General features: G+C 40.2%; 1 protein-coding gene across 3 annotated transcripts in view; it reads right to left on the reverse strand.

Moving 5' to 3' along the window:
- The window catches only part of LOC105498368 (cystathionine gamma-lyase), a 28,130-nt gene extending 12,893 nt beyond the window's left edge, over positions 1-15,237 (reverse strand). The window contains exons 1-6 of one of the 3 annotated variants that reach the window (XM_011770433.2): positions 15,128-15,237; positions 14,587-14,706; positions 10,142-10,223; positions 8,136-8,231; positions 5,306-5,415; positions 2,585-2,716 (exon numbers count right to left, since the gene is read on the reverse strand). In XM_011770433.2, coding sequence (XP_011768735.1) covers positions 2,585-2,716; positions 5,306-5,415; positions 8,136-8,231; positions 10,142-10,223; positions 14,587-14,706; positions 15,128-15,148 — 561 coding nt within the window. In that variant the 5' untranslated portion in view covers positions 15,149-15,237. Of the gene's footprint in view, positions 1-2,584; positions 2,717-5,305; positions 5,416-8,135; positions 8,232-10,141; positions 10,224-14,513; positions 14,939-15,127 lie in introns of those variants that run through there. The other 2 variants (XM_011770435.3, XM_011770434.3) reach the window with 2 other exon arrangements.
- Between the last annotated feature and the right edge of the window lie 537 nt (positions 15,238-15,774).

A 15,774-nucleotide genomic window follows, 5' to 3' on the forward strand; every position in this document is an offset into this window, starting at 1 on the left:
CAGATTAAAAAGCTGGTAGAGCCAGGACTCACACCCAGACTGCCTGACTCCAGAGGTGCTAATCTGAAACTTCATGCTGGTAGGTCTATTTTGCCTTTTGTGAGACTTACAGAAGATCCAGAGGACAAAAGACTGGGAAGAAAGAGAATATATTCCGTTTTCATGAAGGTAAGACAATGAGAGGATTTTTTTCAGGAAGATTTGCTTTATGGAAACAACACATGTAGCTACTTAGGGATGATGTGATTCTGAGTAATTCAACTGGAATAAATCCAAATTGAAATGAAGCAAATTCCAATCATTGGCATGAGGAATGTGATGTGGGCTTCAAAAATGCAGAAAAACTAGACCTATGTTAGTGATGGTAATAGGAGAAGGAGGGCCAGGTTTGATGAGTAACCTGGGCAGGGCCAGGCTAGAAAACGTATGCAATTTTTGGGGAATATACAGGACTCACTGTGACTCAGCTAAAGCTATACTATGCTGTATTAACTGGCCTAATGTAAGCGGCATATGGGCTAAGGAGTTGTGATAAGGAATATTACACTGAAAAATCACTTGGGACAAATAGACGATGCCAAATAGACAATGCCAGATTTTTCACTTGGAAACAGATTGCTTTACCTGATAAAATCAGTAATCAAGGATACATTATGAGCCAAAGGCAGATGGCCCATGAAGCTGTCTGAATGCAATGTAGGCAGGAAATGTGCTTCAGGAAAGGAAAATAAACTATGACAATGCCTTCAAATAAAATGGGGGAAGGTGAAGAGCAGGTTTATAGAAACTGCCCAGGGAGTCGGCCAGTCACATGGAAGCAGCAACCTGGATCAACTTCAGGGACCCAGAACAGAAAAGGGGGGAAATGTAAACAATAAAACCTGTAAACATCTACCCAATTGAAGAGCCAGAGAAAATGAGCTGGGTTTCAGGAACTCTGCAGAATAAAGATGAACTACAGGAAGTGTACTAAGTATGACAAGGTACAGGCAGGAAGAAAAGAGCAGGAAGAAGGTAACTCCTAACAAAGAAAGGAAAGAGTTGGGTTACTCAGAGGAAAGAGAGGGAGAACCTGTGGGGAAAAGGCAGGAAAAAAGTTAATTATAAAGAGATCCCAAAGTGATCTACAAAAGAAAGCAAAACAGAAAAGAGGATGAAACTAGACACAAGACAGAGAAAAAAGGAAAGGATAGAGGATGTATGGGAGGGGTGGTCTGGGGAGGAAACAAATGCAGAGGGCTAGGTAGGGAAAGAAATCATTAAAGAGAGTTGCTACGGTTTGAACACTGTGTACTCCAAAATTCATAGGTTGAAATCTAATCACTAGTGTGATTAGGAGGTGGGCCTTTGGGAGGTGATTAGGGTGATCTGTGCCTGATATGATTTGGATCTGTGTCCCCACCAAATCTCATGTTGAATTGTAATCCCCAAATGTTGGAGTGCAGCCCGGAGGGATATATGAGGGTGGATATATCATGAATGGTTTAGCACCATCTCCTCTTGGGACTGTCCTCACAATTGTGAGTTCTTGTGAGATTTAGTTGTTTAAAAGTGTGTAGCACCTTCCCCCTCGTTCTCTCTCTTGCTCCTACTCTGGTCATGTGACGTGCCTGCTCCCCCCTTTGCCTTCCACCATTATTGTAAGTTTTCTGAGGCCTCCCCAGAAGCCAAGCAGATGCCAGCATCATGCTTTCTGTACAGTCTGCAGAACCGTGAGCCAATTAAGCTTCTTTTCTTTATAAATTACCCAGTCTCAGGTTATTTCTTTATAGCAGTGTGAGAAGGGACTAATACAATGCCCTGATAAAAGAGGCCCCAGAGAACTGCCATGTCTCTTCTACCATGTGAGGACATAGTGAGAAGGCTCTGTCTATGGACCAGAAAGCGGGCCCTCACCAGTCACTGAATCTGCTGGCACTTTGATTGAGGACTTCCCAGACTTCAGAACTGTGAGAAATAAATTGCCATTTATAAGCCACCCAGTTTATGGTAATTTGTTATGGCAGCCCAAAGAGACTAACACAAGAGCACTATAAATACTTACAGCTATAATGTAAAATAAATAAAGTAAAAGTTCAAAATAATAATAAGTTAAAGAGATCTAGGCATAGTATATGGAGTGCTGAAGGAATAAAAACTAGAAGAGAAATAATATGTATAACATACACTGAAATCATTGAGCATCACTTTTCTTTTATAATATATATAAAAATATTGAAGATGACTGAAAAATATGACTGATTTGTAACCAATGCATAAACGTTCAAGTCCTTACTATGTATAAGGAATTAGCAGATACAATCACATAATAAGGCCATTTCTTCAGAGTTTACACATCTTAAGAGAACTGGTAAGCTTTAATAAATAAAAAACACAAAGTACCATAGAGGATATTAACATATGTTTGAAAAGATACTAACTAATGGTAGAAGAGGTCCAAATTTAATTCTCTGTCCAATAAATAATGAATGATGATTAGATTTCATGAATTTGATCATGATTTTAATTTAAGCAAGTCCTTTCTTTCCTAATTACGGATATATGTGATTTACTAATTGTGCCAAAAAAAATTATTTTCGTTTACCTGGAAATATGGCGACATAAAGGTGTTATCCACGACCAAAATAATGTCTCCACGCTTATGGACAATATGTGCGCAGGCTTCAATGTCAATCATCTTCAGGACGGGGTTCGTGGGGGTTTCAATCCAAACAAGCTAAAATAATTCAATAGTTTGTAAAAATATACTTTACAAACATACATCTCATATATTGTAACACTCTGGGAAGCTATGTTATATATAATGGAAACACGTGGATGATGATGTTGGGAGGTTCAAATCTGAATCCTAGCCTTACCTACAAATTTCTGAGGCCATTGGTATGTAATGTATCCTATTGATCTGTATAATTGGGTTGGTAATACCTATCTTACAGAATTTTTGTAAAGATCAAGTGAGATAATGTACATGTAAACAGAAAAGTACTGAAGTTAATTATTGTATTTTTCTTAAAAAAGGGAGTGTATTCCAAAGACATAGCTCGGTGTCTGTTCTCAAAGATAAATAACATAGATTGTGTAAGAATACATCCTAGAATTTTAATGAAAGAGAATTATCCCTATGATGCCAAAAATATATTTAATATGAACTTAATGCCAGAAACCCTGGAAACTACAGAATAAGCACCTAAGACTTGAAGAGCATGGGCTTTAGACTAAAGAAGAAAAGTGACACCCACAACAGAAAAACTGGTTACTGCCTACTTAAAAAGTCACAATGACCTTTTTATCTCAAAACCTACCACAATTCAGACACATAGTAGATGCTTGATTGTTATCAAAAAGACCAAAGAAAATAATTCTATTTGTTGAACAAAATGCCATTGTACTGAATTATTTTTTTTTTTTTTTTTTTTTAAGAGGCAGGGTCTCACATTGTTGCCCAGGCTAGAGTGCAGTGGCATGATCACAGCTAACTGCAGCTTCAACCTCTCAAGCTCAAGTGATCCTCCTACCTCAGCCTCCCCAGTAGTTGGAACTACAAGCATGTGGCCATGTCCGGCCAATTTTTTTTTTTTTTTTTTTTTTTTTTTGCAGAGAAAGGGTCTCGCTATATGTCTCAAACTGCTGGCTCAAGCGATTCTCCTACCTCAGCCTCCCAAAGTGCTGGTATTACAGGCATGAGCCACTGTGCCCAGCTGATTCTTTTTTTATTACCTATTATTTAAATAGGCAAGGGATCTGGTTTAATACACTTCTGACTTTAGAGTTTTACTCTGGAAAAGATAAGATGGCTAAAATAATACATATTCTACAAAAATTTTGAATTATTTAAAGAATCTATAAAAATTATTCCTGATAAGAATTTATTATTCCTACTAATAATAAAAAATAAATAAATAAAAAGTAGGTTTTACATGGACTTAGACATTCTACTTCAAGTGAAAAACCTGATATTTCAGGAAGGAAAATGTATTAATCCAAGTTCGTAGAGTCACTATATAAAGTTCTGTTGACAAGACTTACTATATTCACAATTTGCTTTCCTCCCTTAGAAAGATTCAGACCAGGGCCGGGCGTGGTGGCTCATGCGTGTAATCACAGCACTTTGGGAGGCTGAGGCAGGTGGATCACAAGGTCAGGAGTTCGAGACCAGCCTGGCCAACATGGTGAAACCCCCGTCTCTACTAAAAATACAAAAATTAGCTGAGCATGGTGGTGGGTGCCTATAATACCAGCTACTCGGTAGGCTGAGGTAGGAGAAGCGTTTGAACCCAGGAGGCGGAGCTTGCAGTGAGCCGGGATCACGCCATTGCACTCCAGCCTGGGTGACAGGGCGAGACTCCGTCTCAAAAAAAAAAAAAGAAAGAAAGACTCAGACCAGCTATTTTAATGTGGCTTTTCTCCCAAGCAAGATAAAAAACAAGTTCTTCTGAAAACAAATCTTAATTACCAAAAGCTCAACCATGTTAATGTGCAAAGTAATTATTTGTACATGAAAAGACATTCATTTTTTAGCATTCATTGCAACATAATCTTTGGTACAATTCTAACCTTTAAATCATTAGCAAAAAGTTGTAAACAGCTGACTTATAAAAGACACTGGTCCTTCTTTTATCCACACAGAATTTAAATGAGTTCGCAAGAAAGAATATCACATATGCCATTCACTCAGACACAAAACACCTTCCGGTGGCATACAAACTTCCCCGGATGGAAGCTAAAGATTGTTTGCGGCCCATTCTCTAAATCTACTAGTATCTGGGCAGCATCCCTTACAGCCCAGCAAAGCCACTGTGCTTAGGGTTCGGGGGTTTGGCAGGTTTCTTTTTCTATAATCCAATCTCTGTGATGACTTCTGTTACCAATACTGTTTTGGCTATGCAGTTAAGAATTAGGTGCTCCTGCATAGCAATTTTTTTTAACAATTACCATGTATCCAGGAACTATACTAAGCATTTCATATGCATTATCTCATTTGATTCTCACACTCCCCTTTCTATAAAACCAGTATAATTATCTCCATTTTGCAAATGAAGAAACTGAGACTTTGGTTAAATAATTTACCCAAGATAATACACCAACTAAGATACAGAATTAAAATTTGAACTCCACTCCAGAAACCATGTACCATCATCATGCTATAATACCCTGGAGATGACAGTCTATCTTAATTTTGTCGATGTTTCCAATGGGATATAATAAAATTTGTTATTCACATTAAATTATATCGTCTAGTAAACAGAAATGATGAAAACAAAACATCAAAGGAAAAACAGGCAAAACTGAAAACGAGCTGAGTTACCTTGGTTTCTGGCGTAATCGCCGCCTCTAGTAATTTGATTTTGGAACAATCAACAAAAGAAATCTTTAATCCAAATTCAGATGCCACCTGCCTGAAGTACCTGTTTGTACCTGAGACAGAAGAGAATCAGAAAAAATGGAAAGAACATTGCATTAAGAAACATTCATTCCTTCTGCGTATAAACACAAAATATATGGAACTCTCAGTCACCAAGAAAAATGCAACTAAAAGCACTTCTAGTTTGGTCAAATAGTTTGTCTATCTGAAATAGTAAAGAATAATAAGATTTGTTCTTTAAAGGCTCAAGAGTCAAATAAAACACACTTGAGATCCAAAAGTAGCCTGAAGCAAATAATGTTTCTCAAAACATCCAGTCTCCACTAAGTGACATGCTTCCTGAAACATCCTATCTTTTTAAACAATTTCTACCTAGTTCTCAACTGTAAACTAAATGAACCAATGTCAATGAAATGTTTGAAATAAATTTCAAAATACTTTGTAATAGAAAAGAATTGGTTACTATTCTTTGTACTTTTTCCATCTTTTTGTTATGTAGTTCTGAAAGTTTTAATCGATAAAATGAGACAATATAAATCAAACTACCAGATTTTTACAGTGAAAGAAGATAAATCATTTGACTTAAAATAATTTCTTTTATAAATACACCTGGATTTATTTTTACACATAAAAACTTAAAGAAAAAATTGCTATTGATACTCAATAACAACAACAACAACAAAAGAATATTCTGTCATTAACGAGAAACTAGACTTGTGATGGTATGTAGACTGACCCTAGGTAATATAAAATTGGAAAATAACGTAAAAAGTTCTTTAAAATCAACAATTTTCAGGATTTTACACCTATGTTTGTCATGAGACTTTTATAATGCATTATAAAAGTATCTGAAGGTTTGAGATTTCTATAATTTCAATTCAACAAGTTAATATAAGAAACTAAGATAAAATACAAAACATTGTGCAAATTTCTGAGGGATAAAATGATTACTAAGAGTGAGTCCCTTCCTTTAAAGCAGGAGTCCCCAACCCACAGGCCACAGACATGTACAGGTTTGTGGCTTGTTAGGAATCCAGCTGCACAGCAGGAGGTGAGCAGCGGATGAGCATTATAACTTCCTGAGCTCAGTCTCCTGTCAGATCAGCGGCAGCATCAGATTCTCACGGGAGGAAACCTACTGAGAACTGCTCATGCGAAGGATTTAGGTTGTGTACTCCTTACGAGAATCTAACTTTCGAGGGATCTAGATTGCATGCTCCTTATGAGAATCTAAATAGCACCTGATGATCTGAGGTGGAACAGTTTCATCCTGAAACCATCCTCCCGTCAATGGAAAAACTGTATTCTACAAAACCGGTCCCTGAGGCCGGGCACGGGTGACTCACACCTGTAATCCCAGCACTTTGGGAGGCCGAGGCGGGTGGATCACCTAAGGTCGGGAGTTCGAGACCAGCCTGACCAACATGGAGAAATCCTGGCTCTACTAAAAATACAAAGTTAACCAGGCATGGTAGCACATGCCTGTAATCCCAGCTACTCAGGAGGCTGAGGCAAGAGAATCTCTTGAACCCAGGAGGCAGAGGTTGCAGTGAGCCAAGATTGTACCACTGTACTCTAGCCTGGCAACATGGCAAGACTCCACCTCAAAAAAAATCCGGTCCCTGGTGCCAAAAAGGTTGGGGACTGCTGTTTTAAAGGACTTAGTGATTTAACTTTTTGTTCCGATAGGAAATACATAAAATGATAATATTCTAGAAATCACATTTTAATTATTTGGAAGCATCTGGAATATATGTATATGTATATTCACAAAATTTCTTGCTTTTGTTTTAAACACAAAAATCAGTGGGCTTAAAGGCAAGGGCAAGCCTGTCTTCTCCACATTCACCACTTTAAATAGTTAACATTTAATCTCTTTGGAATGTAAGTTCTTAAATATAGAGCCATAGATGGGCTTCAGGGGTTCAATCGTGAGATCCCCTAAAATTAAAATGCTAATCACTGAGTGTAGTCTTAAGAACGTTTTTTGGGAAAAGAGGCCCATATCTCTCAACAAATTTTCGAAACTTTCCCTGGTACCAAACAAAAAATAAAAAGCAAAAGGGGATATGTGGGGTTGAGCTCTTGAGAGTAACCTGAGTGGTAGTTCACCTTTATTATAGGTAAAAATTAAGTTACAGGAGAACATTGTCTTTCTAAACCTTATCTTCTCTAGAGCAGAACATGTCTGCAAGTTGATCAAGTGCTACGTATTCATTCTAGTGCCTTAAATACTATTCTTATTAAATAATCTCTGGCCAGGTGAGGTGGCTCATGCCTATAATTCCAAAACTTTGGGAGGCTGGAGAGGGAGGATCACTTGAGCTCAGGAGTTCCAGATCAGCCTGACCAACATGACGAAACCCCGTCTCTACAAAAAATACAAAAATTAGACAGGTGTGATGGCACATGCCTGTGGTCCCAGCTGTTCAGGAGACTGGGGCACGAGAACCATTTGAACCCAGGAGGTGGAGATTGCAGTGAGCCGAGATTGCACCACTCCACTCCAGCCTGGGTGACAGAGCAAGATCCCGTCTTAAAATAAACAAAAAAATAAATAAATAATCTCTCTTATAAGCAGTTCCAGAACACGGACCCTAAGTGTTTATGCTCCTCTTTTGCCAAGTCTGAGAGAGCATAGAGGTGCCCGTCACACCTGTAAAATATAATAAATAACCAAAAATACTGGCAACATTGTTAATATTAATTCAGGGCTCACTTTCTTATCTGTAAAATACAAGTTTACACAACATAAACGAGAGGGGTCACCTACCTCCATACACATCATCCATACAAATAATTTGGTCTCCTGCTTTTAAAAGGTGGGTAATAGTTACAGTGGCTGCTAAACCTGAAGCAAAGGCCAAACCTAAAATAAAAATCAAGTTAGAGTAAGCTGAAAAGTCAGGCCTATAGGTTAAAACACACCTCCAAGTATTTATCTGACTTACTTCAATGCAGATAGGGCAGCCATCACTGCTGAGTTGCTAGAGGCCCCTGATTAATACCATTACAAAATCTCCTTTTCTATTTCAAGAATAAGATATCTTTAAAATAAAAAATACATAATGTGGACAGATACTTTTGTGTTAAGTCAATTTTGCCTTGGTAATAACATTTCTCTGAAACACTTCAAGAAAATAATTCTTTACAAATATCTGAGATAAAAGGCCTATTGCCAGTTAAATTACAGTTTGAAAATAGCAAACTAAAGGAATTTCAGGGCGGGCATGGTGGCTTATGCCTATAATCCCAGCACTTTGGGAGGCCAAGGCAGGTAGATCATTTGAGGTCAGGATTTCGTGACTAGCCTGGTCAACAGGGTGAAACTCTGTGTCTACTAAAAATACAAAAACTAGCCAGGCATGGCGGCACATGGCTGTAATCCCAGCTGCAAGGGAGACTGAGGCAGGAGAATCACTTGAACCCAGGAAGTGGAGGTTGCAGTGAGCCGAGAATGCACCACTGCACTCCAGCTTGGGCGACAGAGGGAGACTCCATATCAAAAGAAAAAAAAAAGAAAAAAGAAATTTCAAACATAAAGAATACAGCAAAGATATGATTCAGACATTCATTATATGAATATGCAATTCAGTAAATATTTTAACAAAACTCGCATCAGACCTGAGATTTGTCTGATAAGTGTAATCACAATGAATACACAAGACTCTCCATGAAAAAAAGAAAAAGTTTAGGGAGTTAATCTCTAATCTCTGACAGTACATTATCAGGAGTTATTGACCACTGAAAATAAACTTTAGTGCTATTCTTAAGCACAAATTATTAGGTGAATAAGCCAGAGGATAAGAAAGTTTAGGCCAAGTGCGGTGGTTCACATCTGTAATCCCAGCACTTTGGGAGGCCGAGGTGGGCAGATCACTTCAGCCCAGGAGTTCGAGACCAGCCTGGCTAAAATAGCAAAACTCGATCTCTACTAAAGATACAAAAAAAGGGCTGGGCGTGGTGGCCTACTCCTGTAATCCCAGCACTTTGGGAGTCCAAGGCGAGAGGATCATGAGGTCAGGAGATCGAGACCAGCCTGGTCAACATGGCGAAACCCCATCTCTACTAAAAATACAAAAATTTAGCTGGGCGTGGTGGCAGGCACCTGTAATCCCAGCTACTTGGGAGACTGAACGAGGAGAATCGCTTGAATCCAGGAGGAGGAGGTTGCAGTGAGCCGAGATCCTACCATTGCACTCCAGCCTGGGCAACAAGAGCAAGGCTCTGTCTCAAAAAAAAAAACAAAAAAAACAAAAAAAAAATATTAGCTGGGTGTGGTGGTGCGCACCTGTAATCCCAGCCACTCAGGAGGCTGAGGCAGGAGAATCGCTTGAATGAGGATGCAGTGAGCAGAGATCGTGCCACTGCACTCCAACCTGGGCAACAAAGTAAGAAACCCTGTCTCAAAAAAAGATTTTATGTTCTAATTGGTGGTGTTATTAAATTTAATTTCCATTTATTTATTTATACTGACAGTTTCAGATGAAGATTGTTTTCACACAAATAGTACATAATAAATGTAGTATTAATAAATGTAGTATTCATGTGAATTTTTTCCTTTATTCATTTGTCCTCTATTCATATGTATTTTTACCTGATGATTACACATATGCATATTTTACCAACTGAGGGACCTTGGGCAAAGAATTCAAAGTCAGTAGAACAGGAATTTTGGACTACCGAATCTGTTTGTTTTCAGTTCCACATTCTGTGCCTCTATGGCTTTCTCTATACATTTAAAAATAGATTCTAGACTGTGAAATGGAAATTACTTACAGTACTTAGCCCCATCCAGTGCTGCCACTGCTTTTTCAAGGCAATTCCTAGTGGGATTTCCAGAACGGCTATATTCAAAACCCTGAAGAAAACAAGTTTGAGTTCATCCTAAGAGATTTAAGTTTATTATCAGAGTCCTAACATAGACAACTACAGTTTCACCCTACCATATGAGTTTCTATTCTTTAGTCATGATATGTCTTGCTTTAATACAGAAGCAGAAGAGTGCTGTGGCTATAGTCAAGAGGCTCTGAAGTCAAACAAACTCTATGTGAATTCTGTATCTGCCACTTCTGAGGTGCACGACACTAGGTAAGTTACTTCACATTTCTAAAAGTCAATCTCAGTATCTGTAAAATGGGAATGAAATACAGATGTCTAATTCATAAAATCGTTGTGAAAATAAAATGAGATAATGCACAAATTCACTACATGTTTCCTGGCACATGCTAATCACTAAATAAATGGCAGTTTTTATTATTAGTATTTTTATTATATTAGACTCACCTTTTTTCATTAATCTGGAAACATTAGGAAAAGGGACTTGCATAAGCCAACAGAATAAACCTAATTCTAACCTGTGTTTCATTTCCTAAGAAATAAGTGATTAAATGATACAAGTTTCTTTTGTTTTAAGGATAGGACCTCCCTCTATTGCCCAGGCTAGAGTACAGTGGGGCAATCACAGCTCACTGCAGCCTCAAACTCCTGGGCTAAACAATCCTCCCATCTCAGCCTCCTGAGTAGCTAGGACTACAGGTGCACATCGCCATGCCTAACTAATATTTTAATTTTATTTTTTGTAGAGGCAGTCTAGCTATGTTGCCCAGGCTGGTCTTGAACTTCTGACCTCAAGCAATCCTCCCACATTGGCCTCCCAAAGTGCTGAGATGATAGGTGTGAGCCACCTGTCAGGCTGATTCAAGTTCTATTTGGCATACAACAGGAAGTTATGATCGGATCCTACAAATACTCAGCATTCATTCACATCTTGGCTCTACAAAAGCGGCTCAAAACATAGGGAGCAATTCCTGGCAAAACAACTCCACACAATACTTTTTAGAAATGTGCATTCCTGTAATCCCAGCTACTCGGGAGGCTGAGGCAGGAGAATTGCTTGAGCCCAGGAGGTGGAGGTTGCACTGAGCCGAGATCGTGCCACTGCACTCCAGCCTGGCCGACAGAGTCTGTCTCAAAAAAAAAAAAAAAAAAAAAAAAATTGCATTATTCTGCTCTTACATATACGGCACCCTGCTAGCTATATTCATCCAGTCATTCTATTAATCCTTATGACTGAGAAAGTGAAGCCAAATGTAGTAGTACCTAGAGAGTGTCAAAACCAGATTGCAAACCAAGGATTTCAACATTAATTAGAAGTCCTATAATTTTCTCCCTCAGCTTCACATCACACATAACAAAACACAACACTCTTTCACCTTTGTTTCTGATTCAGAAGCTCCCAGTATTAATAATAATAACTTTTAAAAGTTTTGTTGCTATGTGCCCTTGTTTATGACAAGTTGAGCAGACTTTTTTTTTTTTTGAATGGGAGTCTTGTTCTGTTTCCAGGCTGGAGTGCAGTGGTGCAAACTCCACCTCCTGGGTTCAAGCGATTCTCCTGCCTCAGCCTCCCGAGTAGGGACTACAGGCATGCCACCACACCCAGCTAATTTTTGTATTTTTTTAGTAGAGATAGGGTTTCACCACATTAGGGAGGATGGTCTCGATCTCCTGACCTCATGATCCGCCTGCCTCAGCCTCCCAAAGTGCTAGGATTACAGGCGTAAGCCACCACGCCCAGCCTGAGCAGATACATTTTACAGGGTTCTAGGATATCCTTACCACTCCCCACCATCACCTTCTTACCATGACCTGCAGCTGCACCCAGCAGATTAAAAAAAAAAAAAAATGCTTGGATTCATGTGGCGTCTGCCACAGAAAAGTACCTTACATTTCTCATTCAACTCTTCAAATTCCCTTTAGTGGTCTTAGCTAATTTTTAAAAAGGGCCGGGCGCAGTGGCTCATGCCTGTAATCTCAGCACTTTCAGAGGTGGATCACCTAAGGTCAGGAGTTCGAGACCAGTCTGATGGTGAAACCCTGTCTCTACTAAAAATAAATAAATTAGCTGGGCATGGTGGCGGGTAGCTGTAATCTCAGTTACTCGGGAAGCTGAGGTAAGAGAATTGCTTGAACCAAGGAGGCGGAGGATGCAGTGAGCCAAGGTGGCACCACTGCACTCCAGCCTGGGCAACAGAGCAAGACTCTGTCTCAAAAAACAAAAACAAAAACAAAAAAAAGATACTAAGCAGAGTTTTTGTGGATTTAACCATCCCTGCTGGCTTCCTGGAAACATTTAATTATTAATATTACACCCGAATGGTTAACTTTTGCACTGAGTTCCAAAGCTTGGGCAGCTACACATTCATTAAACCCTACACGAGAAATGAACTGCATGTTTGAAAGAGAGGCTGTGAGCTGGACGCAGTGACTCACACCTGTAATCCTAGCACGTTGGGAGGCCAAGGCGGGTGGGTTACAAGATCCGGAGTTCAAGACCAGCCTGGCCAACATTGTGAAACCCCGTCTCTACTAAAAAAAAAAAAATACAAAAATGAATCAGGCACAGTGGCAGGTGCCTGTAATTCCAGCTACTTGGGAGGCTGAGGCCAGAGAATCGCGTGAACCCGGGAGGTGGAGGTTGCAGTGAGCCACGATCGCACCACTGCACTCCAGCCTGGGCGACAGAGTGAGACTCTGTCTTAAAAAAAAAAAAAGAGGATGAAAGAGAGGTTGTGTACATCTTTTGATTCTAAAATACAGTAAGGAGTATTCTAAATCAGTTGTAGAAATGGCCTTAGAACTCTATCTCACAAAACAAAGGACTGTCTATAAGGATTTTCCTCAACTTATATAACACACTGAAGTGGTTTCCAAAGCATAATCAAGGCCTTGGACTTACAGACTTTAACTAATTCTTACAAATCTTGTAACTTTTAAATTCCCAAGACCCATCAAATATGCCACCAAAAGGGGAAAAAAAGCTATGTGATTAGCAAAGAGGGCTCTTTCATAGGCTTTACAGATCATTCATGTATGACTCTGGATCAGTTCCTTTCTATAAAAAGTACATAATACCTGTCCTGCCCTCTGACTTGGTTGTTGTGAGGATCAAATGGAAATAGTGTAAATATGAACATCATGAAAAAACAAATTACCATTGAGTAATTATTATGTACCATACAGCCTTAAATACATCTCAACAACTTATGCGGTAGGTACTATTGTTATCCAAATTTATACAGGATCAATCAGAGGCTTTAATAGGTTAAATAACTTGCCCAAGATACCCCGACTCAGAAGAAGTGGTGTCAGAATACAAAACTAGCTTTTGACTATAAGACTTATGTCCTCTTTTTGTTGTTTGAGTTGGAGTTTCGCTCTTGTCGCCCAGGCTGGAGTGTAATGATGAGATCTTGGCTCACTGCAAGCTCTGCCTCCTGGGTTCAAGCAATCCTCCTGCCTCAGCTTCCCGAGTAGCTGAGATTACAGCTACCCGCCACCATGCCCAGCTAATTTATTTATTTTTGGTAGAGACGAGGTTTCACCATGTTAACCAGGCTGGTCTCAAACTTCTAACCTCAGGTGATCCATCCACCTCAGCCTCCCAAAGTGCTGGGATTACAGGCGTAAGCCACTGCACCCAGTCATGACTTGTGTTCTTAATCACTAAGCCACAATGATTAAATGATGCAATAGGCTAAATTGTTACTAGCATTATTAGAGATAGCATAGTGTAGCTGAGTGCCTAAGAGTTGGTTCCTAAAGCAACCTCAAGTTTCTAAAGTTTGAATCCCAGCTCCAATACTTACTGGTCTAAGGCTACTTAACTCCCTAAATCTCAGCTGTTTTATTGAGAAAAAATGAGGATTCGGTTCAGACTAGGGTTGTTGTTAGGATTAGATGAGACAATACGTGTAGTACACATGCTATATACAAGTATGTATTTGGCACATAGTAGATACTCAATAACTATTAATACAGCTACTGGGAACAATCTTAATTCTCGTCAAGTTATCAGACCCTTAATATTTTTTAAGCTGACTCCGAACTACATCTTTAAAATTTATGCTGCTAAAGGTAACTCAAAAAAGTTAGGACCTTCGGTTTTTAATTGCAAATTTGTCAAAATCACGTGAATTTCAGGCCAAATCTATATGGCAAGTTGGACAAACGGCTTCTTCCATTCCTGCTTATCAAAAGAAACACGGTCGCTGGACCATCCGACACAAAGCTATACTGCAAGAATTACAGCGTAGAAACATCTTTCGGTTGCCTTCCTAATTTATAAGTAATATTATAAATTACTTACATGCCTTTCAAATTCATAAGCCATCTTTCTTTTCCCGCCCAACTGTGGACAGCCCCAGACAGACTCAGCTCACCGAGTGCTGGCCAGGCGCCGCTTGCTTGAACGTAGTGGACAGTGAGATGAGGGGCACCACAGCCCTGGAGGTCCATTGCTCTGGTTCCTGGCCCACATGGATGGCCTGCGTGGCGAAATGCTGGAAGTGAGGCAGGAAACCTTGTGAGGAGGCGTCTTTTTCCTGCATGCTGAACCGCGAAAGGAGAGAGGAAAAGAACCGGGAAACCGGGTGTCCGGGATAGGGAGAGACAGAAGGATCGGCCAAGAAGGAGCTAAAGCGCGCAGAAAGAGCCGACAGCGAAGCACTAAAACCGGACACTGCGATTGTGGGGTGGATTTTATTAGCCGGCCGGCAGATAAAATCTCACGACCACAGCGGGGCGGGACCCGCGCGGCCCATTAAGCAAAAGCCCGACGCGTCTCCCGCTCCTTATTGGCTGACAGCAGAGGCGTTGCCTGAAACGTCACCGCGACCGCCCCTCCCAGTGCAGAAAGTGGAGGGAAGCTGGAGTCCCTGGGTTCAAGTGGTGTTGGTCCCTGCGGGCGAAATTCGTGAGTACCAGTCCTGAGGAGGCTGCCATGCTGGCTCCTGAGAGCCACCCGGGCGTCTGTGTGACCTCAGGCCGGAGGTTCGCCCGAGACGTGGCAGAAACCTGGCTTAGTGTTGAAACCTGGTAACTGTAAATAGACCACATAAATAGCCCCCTCTTATTGCGGCACTTGCCTCTGACCACCACCCTTTGCCCTGAGGGCGGTGCTAAAAGACGTAAGCCACAACGTGGAGATTGGTTAAGAAAACAATTGCCCAAGCCGCCCAGTTTGCAGTTTGGATTCTCATCAGTCACAGTCAGCTTGCGTTTTACGTACACTGAACTCTGTAATGACCCAGTGCTTACGATGACTGAAACGATGACTAGAAGTGAAGGTTAAATGGTTCTTAAGACATAACGAAGCTACTGTAGTGAGGAACTCTGGCAGATTCCCAAAATTTAGTCAATCTTGAGCTTCTTCAAGCATCATTATCTTCTTTTCAAGTACAAGCAGAAACTCCCCCTAATGAGAAAGATAATGTGGCTTTGAAAAACTTACTGGAGTCTAACATCCTTACACAAAATGCTTTTGCTTTTCACAACTGACAGCAACATCCCTGCAGGAAAAAGGAATGTTTACCGCTCACCTGCACCCAGAGTCCTACTCTCAGAAGAAT

This window comes from Macaca nemestrina, chromosome 1, assembly GCF_043159975.1.
Source record: "Macaca nemestrina isolate mMacNem1 chromosome 1, mMacNem.hap1, whole genome shotgun sequence".
Taxonomy (NCBI): Eukaryota; Metazoa; Chordata; class Mammalia; order Primates; family Cercopithecidae; genus Macaca; species Macaca nemestrina.